Below are 14,111 nucleotides of genomic sequence, written 5' to 3' on the forward strand. Positions count from 1 at the left end.
TTACAGATTGAGCCCATACAACTGTGACATGCACGTGCCTTCCTCCCAGACTGAATTGCATGGCCCTGCTTATTTAATGTAAAATGTTCCCTTCCGACGGATCGTCTCCATGCTGATTTGCCATAAGAAAGGTTTCCCAAAACGAGGGACCTTGGCATGCATGTAACACATTCTGTGGATTATAAAAACACTTCGCTGTTCTCTCCTGCGGCAGGAAAACAGTTCCCACTAACAATGAATATCGCATTCCGTTTTTGGCTGATAGATATATTCTCCTTTCAACAGCAGAGAACATAGATTGTTCTTTGTGATGGAGCCTGCCACCCAATGTCTCAGGGGAAAAGGAAGAAAGCGCAAAACCCTCATAGTGTAGTACAGGCCTGCCCAACTCGTAAAGTGAGAAGGGCCGAACTGCTCCAAGGAAAAAAAATTTGGGCCGCACGGGTTAAATCATCATCATCATCTCTCCTCCAGCACCTCTCATCATCATCATCCTCATATCTCCCCCAGAACCCCTCACTATCAATCTTTACGATACTCCCCATCTATCTCTCATACCCCCATCTCTCCCCCTCACCCACACAATACCCCCCTCCACATCAAACACACAATACCCCCCTCCACATCAAACACACAATACCCCCTTCCACACCCCCAGCCCATTCCATGTCAGCATCCCCCCCCACAAGTCAGCATCCCCCCCATGTCTTCCCTCAATATGACACTCTCTCTCCCTCCCCTTAATGACACTCTCTCCCTCTCCCCTCAATATGACACTCTCCCTCTCCCCTCAATATGACACACTCTCCCCCTCCCCTCAATATGACTCTCCCCCTCCCCTCAATAGGACACTCTCTCCCTCCCCTCAATATGACACTCTCCCCCTCCCCTCAATATGACACACTCCCCCTCCCCTCAATATGACACTCTTTCCCCCTCCCCTCAATATGACACTCTTTCCCCTTCCCCTCAATATGACACTCTCTCCCCCCCCCGCAACTCACATCACACCCTCCCCCTGCAACTCACATCTCTCACCCTCCCTCTGCACCTCACATCACTCTCTCCCCCCCCTGCACCTCACATCACTCTCTCCCCCCCCCTGCACCTTACATCACTCTCTCCCCCCCCTGCACCTCACATCACTCTCCCCCCACCTGCACCTCACATCACTTCCCCCCCCTGCCCCTCACATGTCAGCAGCCCAGACCCCCCCTCACATGTCAGCAGCCACCCCCTCACATGTCAGCAGCCCACCCCCCCTCACATGTCAGCAGCCCACCCCCCCTCACATGTCAGCAGCCCACCCCCCTCACATGTCAGCAGCCCACCCCCCCCTCACATGTCAGCAGCCCACCCCCCCTCACATGTCAGCAGCCCACCCCCCTCACATGTCAGCAGCCCACCCCCACACAGCCCGTTTTTCACACCCCCCCCCACCAGCCTGTTTTTCACACCCACCCCCACCAGCCTGTTTTTCTCTCACACACACACACACACCACACACCACACACCACACACCTCTCTTAGATCAGCTCAGCACATCCTCTCTCCCCGGTACTAAGCCCCGCCCACGGCATGCTCTGACCTCCCCGGCAGCCTGCTATTGAAGAAAAAAAAACACACATCCTCCTCATGCTGCTGCCCCCGTGCACCGCAAAACCTGGGGGCTGGGAGGGAGAGGGCGGGGAGGGGGGGGCAGGGAGGGAAGGGGCGGGGAGGGAGGGGCGGGGAGGGAGGGGCGGAGAGGGAGGGGGCTGGGAGGGAGAAAGAGGGAGGAGGGATGAATCGCCGCCATTTTTTCAAACTTTTTTTTCTTTTAATTTATTTAATTAACTGGCGCCCGGCCAGAGTCATCGCGGGCCGCACAGAGAGGCCAGTCGGGCTGCATCTTGTGCAGGCCTGGTGTAGTATGTAAAAATAGAATTTATGTATGAAAGGTAAAATATGCACGTACAGAATAGAAATACTATATATAGGCATGTACTGTACAGTAGGTATAAAACCTAGTAATGGATAAGGCGCTCCCACGACTGCTGCACAGGATCCACAGAAGGCACCACGTCTTCCTTCACCGGCTACGATATGACCACGGATGCCTAAGTTGTTCACCCTCACATCTCTGCTCCTCCAAGAAACGGGATAGCCAGAGTTGGTGGAGTGAGTAGAAGAATATCAATCGAGATTCGCTTTCTCCAGCAGTTACAGCTCTTGGGTACTGCGCGTCTCAACCTCCAATCAGCACAACAGAAAGAGGGAACCCCACGCGTCGAGAGGCGTAACCACAGAGTGATGTGTACCGCGTCACAAACTCCAACCAATCACAGCATCTCTGAAGATGTGACCTTGCGTCATGAAACGCGTTGGAGTTTTTATTTTGATCCAATAAATTTATTGGATTTATTAAGCTCAGTTGAGCTTTTTCTGGACTTTTATTTCAACATTAGACGCTTCTGCTAGATGCTGTTTGATCGCATTCCGATTACGATGCCTGGGCGCTGAGACCGCGCTGTTTCCCCTCTGGGACCAGAGCTGTGATTTGGTTGGAGTTTGTGACACGGTACACGTCATTCTGTTGTTCCGCCTGTCGATGCATGGAGTTCCCACTCTCTGCTGTGCTGATTGGAGGTTGAGACGCGCAGTACCCAAGAGCTGTAACTGCTGGAGAAAGCGGATCTCGATTGATATTCTTCTACTCTCTCACCAACTCTGGCTATCCCGTTCCTTGGAAGAGCAGAGATGTGAGGGTGAACAATTTCAGCATTTGTGACCATATCGTAGCCTGTGAAGGAAGACGTGGTGCCTTCTGTGGATCCTGTGCAACAGTCGTGGGAGCGCCTTATCCATTACTGGTTTTTCTACTGTGACAAAAGTACCCTTTTGCCATGTACCTTTCATCCAGGGATCACCACTTTCACCACTTCCAGGTAGCGGAGACAGTCTTCTGACACAGAGGTGAAAATAAAGCTTTGGCCTGTTTATTTTGCCATTAAGATGTTACAGCAGATAACATGAATAAATCAAAACAAACAAAAGTCCTTGCTCCACTGAGCACAAAACACCGCTCTCTTAGTACAAGCTTCTCTAAAAACAAATTGGTCAGCTCACAGGCAGGCTTTAACAGCTGCTCTTCTTCATTAGCAGTTGCAGCTGTGTGAGACCAGGGAGAGCTAGAATCTCCAAAACATGGAGTGGAGCACTGGTCCACCCTACTCTCCAAGTGCTCTGCACCAGGGACCCAATAGGAGGCGAAAAAAATCCAAAATTGCACACTGCACCTCCCTGGGGCTTAATTTTGGCAGAAACCCTGCAATATTTGAGGGGCAACATATACACTTTCCACTACCATCCCCTTATATCTGTCACAATACCTACATGCCTATATAGTTTTTCTATTCTGCACGTGCATATTTTACCTTCCATATGCAAATTCTATTTTTACATACTACACTATGAGGGTCTTGCACTTTCTTCTTTTTCTCTTTATCTAGCTGGCGTTATCTTGACCTCAGCCTTTCCAGTAAACCTGCAGACCCTCTACTTGTAAAGAGATGTTTATTATTATATATATTTGCACTGTGGTGTTATTTGTCTAGGTCACATACACAGTATTTTACTCACTAATATATGTTAAACTTCAGCTGCTTATCTGTGGTTTCATATAGTTTTTACATTTTTGCAGTATAGGTCTAGTATGACCATTTAATTATAATTAATTTTTACACATTTTTGATGTGGTTGGACATATTTTTCTATATACCCAATGTCTCAGCCACAATGGTGCCCTTCTCACTGCCATTGAAAGGGCCATGAATCTTGCTGATCTGTTGTCAACTTAATTTCTCTGAGAGCACTCAGGATCAATCCTCTCATTGTATCCTGCTTGAGTGTTTCTTCCATGTAAGCTGCTCCGATGTGCATGGCTCTGGATAGGGATGTTATTGCTACTGTTGGTTTGCATACTGAAAAATACTTTCCTATGACACACTCCATTTTTCAGTCCATATCGTCTTTGAAGGATACAGCTCCTTGACATGCAACTTCATTTTTCTAGCAATCCTTGTGATTGCAGCGTAAACTTTAGGAGGCCTTCCCAAAAACCTGACCAATTTTTCTCAATAGAAATCATCCCAGCAAATCTTTTAAGAGCAAGCAATTTCTTGTCTGGCTTTGTTCACTCAGCCTCCATCACCCCCTTTATAACCTTGTGCAGGGGAAAATATCTCATCTTCCTTTGTGAGCCCATGAATAATTTCTTCATGCGTTATTCTTCTGTGTCTTGTAACTCCAGTATTTACCTCATTGCCTTAATTAAGGGGTCTACAAGGTCTAAATTAAAATCCAAATCTTCATCTAACCCCACCTGTTTGAATGAATCCCAATATTTGCCCCCGAATGTTGCTGAAATACATCTGACCCCTCTGAAAAAGAGTCTTCTTGTCTAGACTTGTTTGAAACTGTGACCTTTTGGGAGACTGCTTGCTTGCATGCTCAATCGGCACTCTTTTCATGTTTTTTTAAGTTCCTCCGCATACCACAAGCATAATAGAGGAATTCTGTCACTGTCGCTCCTATGACGTCATCGCACATGCCGCTTGTAGACATGGTGACCACTTCCGATCCTCAGCACTCACGTGGGATGCCATTACCAGCCCTATAAGGCTTACCCTGGCCTTGTGTTTCACTGATTGTGTTCCAGAACACAGACACCTGCAGGTGCTTCAGGGGGGAGAGGCTGATGACTCCTGAATTGAACTGCACGGTGAGTCCTCTTTCAAAATAACAAAATCTACTGCTACGCTGTAGGAAAGAGAAAATACTGTTCTTGCATGTAAGGTGAGGGCCTTATATACAGTACTAGTACCTACAGAAGAGTTTTCTGTCCAACAGCAGTTACAGGTGAGGAGCTATCAAATTTGGTACCCACTGCCATGTGTAAAACAGTAAAACACATTAAGTAGAATATCTATTAAATATGAGAAATTCAATGAAATAAGAAAATGTCATTGGTATTGAATGATTTGAGCAGGTGAAGTTAAAGATGAGATTGTACCAAGGTCTGAGCAAATAGCTCAGGAGATGGAAAGCCTTGAAGGTACCAGCACAGGTGAGTAAAACACATGTGAAGAGAGGAGATCAGTGCCCATATTTCCCTTATGTGCAGAGAAAAATGATTATAATTCAAATTTTTGTGTAGGATTGTACTCAAGGAAATTATGTCGTGCATCAGTATTAAAAGTAATTAGGAAAAATTCCTTAGGATTCCTTATTTTAACCTTTAGATTACTTTAATAATGTACCTGCTATGGCCGAGGACCTGTTATGCCATACTTTAGGTCCTCGTGTCATTCCAGGTAAATCATCTTTACGAAAGATAGGGAGAAGGAGTGGCTCAGTGAGTAAAGACACTGACTGACACTGAGATTGCTGCAGGGGAGCCTGGTTCAATTCCCGGTGTCTGCTCCTTGTGACCTTGGGCAAGTCACTTTATCTCCCTGTGCCTCAGGCACCAAAAATATAGATTGTAAGCTCTATGGGGCAGGGACCTGTGCCTGAAAAATGTCTCTGTAAAGCGCTGCGTACAATTAGCAGCGCTATACAAGAACATGCTGCTATTATTATTATTATTATTATCCTTAATATGCTAGTTTTCTCTGGGTTGATCAGAGCCCCCTCTGCTTCTGTTTGTCACTCTGGTTGAGATCCCCGGACATGTGATTGCTACCAATGGGGAGCGGCACACCGGGAAGTCCAGAGGCCCATCTTTAGGAGCATCGCCTTTACCTTACAGGGTGGTGATATTATTTAGAAGCATGGAGAGGAGTCTTTTTTTTCTATTTCTTTGTTTCCATATTCAAGTTCTGAATTGTCTTTGTAATGATTACATATAGAGAGAGGACAGCCAATACATAGAGTGGCATAGAACATATAACCAAACTCGAAAGTGTTGCAACCAAAAAGCCAACACCTCTCATTGTCAAATGATGCTCATAGTGAATGCAATGTTAGATTATATTGTTATGATACACTCAATGTGCATTTCCTTCCAACAGATGGATCCACGAGCAAGATCCACACTGCAGCGCGTTCAACAGATAGGACAATGGAAAATATCAATTTCCCCTCAGAGGGGAAGTGTTATAAATGCAATGAATGTGGGAAACACTTTGCTAACAAATCTCATCTTATTGTACATCAGAAAACACACACAGGAGAGAAGCCTCATAAATGCAATGAATGTGGGAAACAGTTCACTTTAAAATCTAGTCTTACTGCACATCAGATAACACACACAGGAGAGAAGCTTCATAAATGCAAGGAATGTGGGAAGCACTTCAAACGCACAGCTCATCTTGTTAGACATCAGAAAACACACACAGGAGCGAAGCCTCATAAATGTAAAGAATGTGAGAAACAGTTCAAGCGCAAATCTCATCTTGTTAAACATCAGAGAATACACACAGGAGTGAAGCTTCATAAATGCAAGGAATGTGGGAAACAGTTTACGTCCAAATCTAATCTTCTTGACCATCAGAGTGTGCACACAGGAGAGAAGCTTCATAATTGCAATGAATGTGGGAAACCGTTTGCTTACAAATCCAGTCTTTTTGAACATCAGAGAAAGCACAACGGAGAGAAGTCTCACAAATGCAAGGAATGTGGGAAACACTTCACTCGCAAATCTCATCTTGTTGCACATCTGAGAGCACACAGAGGAGAGAAGCCTTATAAATGCAATGAATGTGGGAAACCGTTCACTTTAAAATCTAGACTTACTGCACATCAGAAAACACACACAGGAGAGAAGCCTCATAAATGCAATGATTGTGGGAAACCGTTTGCTTACAAATCCAGTCTTCTTGAACATCAGAAAAAGCACACAGTTGAGAAGTCTCATAAATGCAAGGAATGTGGGAAGCACTTCAAACGCACATCTCATCTTGTTAGACATCAGAAAACACACACAGGAGCGAAGCCTCATAAATGCAATGAATGTGGGAAACTGTTTACTTTCAAATCTAATCTTGTTGTACATCAGAAAACGCACAGGAGAGAAGCCTCATAATTGCAATGCAAGTGGGAAACCGTTTGCTTACAAATCCAGTCTTCTTGAACATCAGAAAATGCACACAGGAGAGAAGCCTCATAAATGCAAGGAATGTGGGAAACACTTCGCTTTCAAATGTAGTGTTATTGTACATCAGAAAACAGACACGAGAGAGTGTGTAATGACTGTGGCAAACGGTTTACTCACAAATATACAATTGTGTGAAAAAGAAAGTACACCCTCTCTTTGAATTCTAGGGTTTTACATATCAGGACATAATAACAATCATCTGTTACTTAGCAGGTCTAAAAATTGGGTAAATACAACCTCAGATGAACAAGAACACATGACATATTACACCTTGTCATGATTTATTTAACAAAAATAAAGCCGAAATGGAGAAGCCATGTGTGAAAAACTAAGTACACCCTTACTGCTTCCATAGGAATTAAGATGCTAAGTATTGACAAAAACAAACAAAAATGCCCAAAGCTACTTCCAATGTGACAAAAATACACAGTTCAATACCTATATATTCCCTTGAAAAGGGGTAATTTAGTTTAACCCTTTGGCCAAAGCATTGTAAGCCTGCGAGCCACATCAAGGCAGACCCTGTTCGCAGGTCCTAACACTCCCTGGGTTTAAATTCTTGTAAACCTGTATAATTACAGCAAGAATTATCTAAATTGGATCTGTCATAACCTGGCAAAATGAAACTCACCTGCCAACGTGGAAAGTGGGGAGGGGCAAGCTTAAATATTGGGGGGGAGGGGCCACCACCCTCCCAAAAGCAGCTGAGACCAGCTGCACATAGTTAATATACACACAAATACCCAACAAGCTCTGAGAAACCCTAACCATTCCAAATAATATATATATGCAGTGTTCGACAAACCTATACATTTGTCGACCACTGTATATATGTATACAGGTGTCAAAAGGAGTGCTAGTGGGCGTGGCTAAATGTATACAACAACAAAAATGCTTAAAGCTACTTCCAATGTGACAACAATACACAGTGCAATACCTATATATTCTCTTGTATACATTTAGCCACGCCCACTAGCACTCCTTTTTACACACACACACACACACACACACACACACACACACACACACACACACACACACACACACACACACACACACACACACACACACACACACACGAATGACCTAGGCGCAAATATGCAGGGAGAGAATAAAAGAGGAAAACATCATAGGGCAGTATATCTGAGCAATTCAGATGTAAGATGTTAAGATATGCACTTACAATTAATTCAGCAAAAATCAGCCTTTAATCCTCAATGGGACTCAGGAACCCTGCTTCCAGCGATGATCTTTGATTTCTCTGTGCTTTTTGTGTCCTCTGGATTTATTCTCCACACGATGCTCCAGACAGCTATTTCAACATCAACATCCGTCTGCTGCCAGATGATACCTTGCAAGGGATTGATCTGACAAAGGAAGGGGGAGGGGGGGAGGGAATAAGGGAAGAACGAAAATAGTATAAAACAGGCCTGCACAACTCGTAAAGTGCAAAGGGCCGAACTGCTCCAAGGAAAAAAAAATTGGGCCGCACGGGTAAAATCATCATCATCATCATCATCTCTCCTCCAGCACCTATCATCATCATCATCATATCTCCCCCAGCACCCTTCATCATCATCCTCATATCTCCCCCAGAACCCAACACTATCAACCTTTGCGATACACCCCATCTATCTCTCATACCCCCACCTCTCCCCCTCACCCACACACATAATACCCCACCTCCACATCAAACACACAATACCCCCCTGCACACCACACACATCCCACCCCCCCTGCACTTCACATCCCTTTCCCCCCTTGCAGCTCACATCACTCTTCCCCTTGCAGCTCACATCACGCTCCCCCCTTGCAGCTCACATCACTCTCCCCCTTGCAGCTCACATCACTCCCCCCTTGCAGCTCACATCACTCTCCCCCTTGCAGCTCACATCACTCTCCTCCCTTGCACCTCACATCACTCTCCCCCCTTGCACCTCACATCACTCTCCCCACTTGCACCTCACATCACTCTCCCCCTTGCACCTCACATCACTCTCCCCCTTGCACCTCACATCACTCTCCCCCCTTGCACCTCACATCACTCTCCCCCCTTGCACCTCACATCACTCTCCCCCCTTGCACCTCACATCACTCTCCCCCCTTGCACCTCACATCACTCTCCCCCCTTGCACCTCACATCACTCTCCCCCCTTGCACCTCACATCACTCTCCCCCATGCACCTCACATCACTCTCCCCCCTTGCACCTCACATCACTCTCTCCCCTTGGGTGAAATACGGTGGGGGGGGTGGGAGACAGTGACTTTGACAGTGACTGGGTGGGTGACAGTGACTGGGTGGGTGACAGTGACTGGGTGGGAGACAGTGACTGGGTGGGTGGGAGACGGTGACTGGGTGACAGTGACTGGGTGGGTGACAATGACTGGGTGGGTGGGAGACAGTGACTGGGTGGGAGACAGTGACTGGGTGGGTGGGAGACAGTGACTGGGTGGGAGACAGTGACTGGGTGGGTGGGAGACAGTGACTGTGGGTGGGAGACAGTGACTGGGTGGGTGGGTGACAGTGACTGGGTGGGTGACAGTGACTGGGTGGGTGACAGTGACTGGGTGGGAGACAGTGACTGGGTGGTGACAGTGACAGTGGGTGACAGTGACTGGGTGGGTGACAGTGACTGGGTGGGTGACAGTGACTGGGTGACTTACATTGACCGGGTGGGTTCAGCTTGCCACCGGACGCTTTCCCCTCCTGCCCCGATATCCCTGCGGCAGCTGCCCGGGACGGGCTGGGGGGGGGGAGGGCACGGGAGGTGAGCTCGTGGGGGACACAGAAAGCTGGCCGCGGAGGGAAGCTGTGAGAAGCAGGCCGCAGGAGGAGCTGAATTACTTATTAATTATTACTTCCCCCTCTGTCCCACGTTGGGAGCAGAAGGGGGGGGGAGCGGGCCCGCAGAGGAGCTGAGTGTTGCTTCCCCCTCCGTCCCACGTTGGGAGCAGGGGGAGGGGCGCGGCTGCAGAGGATTCCCCCTCGATCCTACGTTGCGAAGGGGGGGGAAGGGGCCCTGCGCATGCGTGCCGGGACCGCAGGGAATTTGGACAGACGAGACCAAAGTGAGGATGTTTGGTCATAATGCACAGCTCCACGTTTGGCGAAAACCAAACACAGCATATCAGCACAAACACCTCATACGAGCTGTCAAGCACGGTGGTGGAGGGATGATGATTTGGGCTTGTTTTGCAGCCACAAGACCTGGGAACCTTGCAGTCATTGAGTCGACCATGAACTCCTCTGTATACCAAAGTATTCTAGAGTCAAATGTGAGGCCATCTGTCTGACAGCTAAAGCTTGGCCGAAATTGGGTCATGCAACAGGACAATGATCCCAAGCACACCAGCAAATCTACAACAGAATGGCTGAAAAAGAAAAGAATCAAGGTGTTGCAATGGCCCAGTCAAAGTCCAGACCTGAACCTGATTGAAATGCTGTGGCTGGACCTTAAGAGAGCTGTGCATAAACAAATGCCCACAAACCTCAATGAACTGAAGCAACGTTGTTAAGAAGTGGGCCAAAATTCCTCCACAATAATGTGAGAGACTGATAAAGTCATACAGAAAACGATTACTTCAAGTTATTGCTGCTAAAGGTGGTTCAACAAGCTATTGAATCATAAGGTGTTATTAGTTATTCATACATGGCTTCTCCATTTTGACTTTATTTTTGTCTGAGGTTTTATTTACCTAATTTTACGACCTGCTAAGTAACAGATGATTGTTATTATGTCCTGATATGTAAAACCATAGAATTCAAAGAGGCTGTACTTTCTTTTTCACACAACTGTAGTCATATTATACATCAGAGATTACACGCAGGAGAGAAGAAACCCTCATTAATGAAGTGAATGTGGAAAACATTTTGCTACCAAATCTTGTTATACATCAAAGAAACCACACAGGGTAGAAACGTCATACGTTCACTGACTGTGGGAAACACTTCTAGTAAGTCTGCTCTTAGGCTGCGCTTATAGTGCGGGCGACGGGTGATGTCACTATTGATTGGTTCAGAGGATATCACATGTGGCGACAGCCTCTGAAAAATCAAATTTTAGCGGCTTCCAAATTTTTGGTCGCTGCCGTCGCATTGTCCTTACTATAAGCGCTTGCGACGGCGACAATGCTTTTGTTTTCAGGCGATGTCGCGTCGACGTCACTATAAACGCAGCCTTAATCGACATCAGATAATTCATACAAGAGAAAAGCCTTATGCTTGAACTTAGTGTGGGAATTGCTTTACTTACAGGTCAAATCTTCTTCAACACCAGACAACTCGTACAGAACAGAAATAATGTTTGCCATAAATGTGGGAAATACTTTTTTTCCAAAATCTAATTTTACAGTATGTCAGAGAATACACAAAGGAGAAAGAGTTACGTTCAATATTTTTAGGAAAGCCGTTTTTTATTGCATCAAAATTCACAATGTATTTTTTGCCTAAATGTGGGAAATGCTTTTCTGAAAACTCAAGTCTTACACACCAGACAAACTCATACAACAGAGAAATGGAACTTCCCATGGTATATTATTTTCCCTCACCTTGAAAGTCTTGTCACACACCACCATGGAGTAGAAGCTGTGTGATTGTCCCACGTGGGAAAAACGTTATTGATAAAATATTTCTATGCATCAAAAAAGCCACACAAAATGAAAGACTTGCTGGTAAACCCACACATGGATCACAGAAAACCTGTTCATGATAGGAAACCCTGGAATTAGGTTTCTTTTCTAGAATGTTCAATTTGCACTTATTTTCTGCAAAAAATGTCCTGATTAACAAGAAACAAAGAAAATGTTTGGGAATTAATCCCTTTTTTATCTCAAAGTTGTAGATGCTGGGTTAGTCCTAGAGAAATGTCGATATTAGATTGGGAAAGCAATGTAAACTAAAATGTTATAATCTATGTAGAACTGTTATTATAGTTAATTATAGGCTAAAGCAGTAAAATTCAGGGCATTATTGAAAACCCTGCTCTCTGATTGGTTAAAATTCCGGGCATTATCCACAGTAATGCCCTGAATTTCAGCAGGTTGCAAAATGCCGTTTTCAATCTGTTTATTTCCAGCCAATCAGCTTTCAGAACAGCTGAGACAGGGCAGGGGATTGGTTTGAATTAAGTAAAAGCTCTGAGACATGGCAGGGGATTGGTCACAAAGTATCAGCCACGGTTTGACTCCTCCCCCTCCCGAGCTGACTGAGATTTTCTGAGCAGATTCAGTTGAATTGGGAGGGGGAGGGAGACTGCAAAGAAGTAAGTGTGTTGTGTATAGAGGTGCAGTGTTGTGTGTGTGTGGGGGGGGAGGGGAGTGCAGAGGTGCTGTGTTGTGTGTGTGGGGGGGGGAGTGTAGAGGTGCTGTGTTGTGCTGTGTTGTGTGTAGAGCTGGGGGGGAGAGTGCAAAGTTTAGTATGTGGCTGCATTTTTTATTGTGTGTGTGTGTGTGTGTAGCACTGTTGTATGTGTAGCAGCAGTTTGTGTGTGTAGAACTGATGTGTGTGTGTGTGTGTGTGTGTGTGTGTGTGTGTGTCAGTTGCAGTGTTTATGGGTGTAGCATGTGTGTGTAGCAGCAGAGTTTGTGTGTGTAGAGCTGCTGTGTGTGTAGAGGTGCTGTGTAGTGAGTGTAGAGGAGGTGCTGTGTTGTGTGTCTAGAGCTCCAGTGTGTGTGTGTGAGTGTAGAGGCACTGTGTTGTGTGTGGTGTGCTGTTTTGTGTGTGTGTGTGTGTGTGTGTGTGTGTGTGTGTGTGTGTGTGTACACAGAGGGGGCGGCAGTGTGTAGATATAGATATCTGCAGTGTAAGTTTATATAGAGGTGGATTCATGTATTTACCATTTTATTTGAATAAAAAAATCTATTTAACTATACAAAGTGTCTATTATTTATGAAATAAACCTACATTTAGCCTATAATAGTAATAATCCCCTCAGAACAGGGCATTACTGGCCAATAATGCCCTGGCTGGGTTAAAGTACCTCGGCTTCGCCTCGGGCCTTCAACTCTTCCAGCCAGGGCATTATTGGCCAGTAATGCCCTGTTCTTCAGGGATTATTACTTGATTATCATTCATTTGCTTTTTTACACGGTAGCAATTAGGGACACTTCTACTCTGATAAAAATAAAGTGTTACCCTATCAGTTATTTGTTTCAAGTCCCAGAGATTTTCCTACATCAGGAAATGTTCGGGGAGTTATTGTATTGATCAAACAAGAAAAATGTTGAGTGTTCCATGTTTTGCTTTCAAGCTATAATACAGTAAACATTTGTTTTCCTTATGCTTTTGTTTTCTGAACTTTTTTTCCTCTGGAAATGGGAAAGGTTTTTTTTTTACAACAGGACACTGTATGTGAATCAATCGTTCCCTCCTTTAACCCTTGAAAACCTAACCGACACTCACCACTAGGGTACCCCGCTTCAGCACAGCCTGGGAAGGAAAGTGAGTGTCATGGTAGACCAGGTCTTATCTACACATTAATGGGATCCTGCCTTGAGCACACAAGTTGGGGAAAATAAATTGTAATTTATTTATTTTCAGACAGACACACAAATCTTCACAATATACACTCAATAAAACACTGGGATGGGGAAACGAAAACAAATGTCCTTGGAATGAAACAAAGTCTCTGGGCACCCCTGCACGCATGCAAGTGGGTGCGCAAAAGGATCCGTGTAGCAGTTCCTGGCTAGGGCGCAACTTGCCAGACCTATATCTCAGCAAGCAGGAAAAAGTTTGTTCAGTCCTTACAGGGTTTGTTCGGGAACCCTTAGCTCTAACGAATTCCAGAAGAGGGGAATGATCATTGGTTACGATATTATTAAGCCTCACACTCCGGAACCGCAGACGCTGGAACTTGGTCAAATCGTTGTTACATCAGGGGAATCTGACTGGGACAGGGCTGCAGGCATTCTTATAGGGTTCAGCGTCCTATACTTAACATATGCACCCTATCCCGCCCGTGGGAATATTTT

At 45.6% G+C, this 14,111-nt stretch overlaps 1 protein-coding gene across 1 annotated transcript in view; it reads left to right on the forward strand.

Annotated features, from left to right (window-relative positions):
- The window catches only part of LOC142484846 (uncharacterized), a 33,881-nt gene extending 25,677 nt beyond the window's left edge, over positions 1-8,204 (forward strand). Inside the window, 2 exon segments of the mRNA XM_075584080.1 lie at positions 6,054-7,047; positions 7,049-8,204. Of these exon segments, the coding sequence (XP_075440195.1) occupies positions 6,054-7,047; positions 7,049-7,298 (1,244 nt within the window). The 3' untranslated portion in view covers positions 7,299-8,204.
- The last annotated feature ends 5,907 nt before the right edge of the window (positions 8,205-14,111 follow it).

Source organism: Ascaphus truei, unplaced genomic scaffold (assembly GCF_040206685.1).
Source record: "Ascaphus truei isolate aAscTru1 unplaced genomic scaffold, aAscTru1.hap1 HAP1_SCAFFOLD_437, whole genome shotgun sequence".
Classification (NCBI taxonomy): domain Eukaryota; kingdom Metazoa; phylum Chordata; class Amphibia; order Anura; family Ascaphidae; genus Ascaphus; species Ascaphus truei.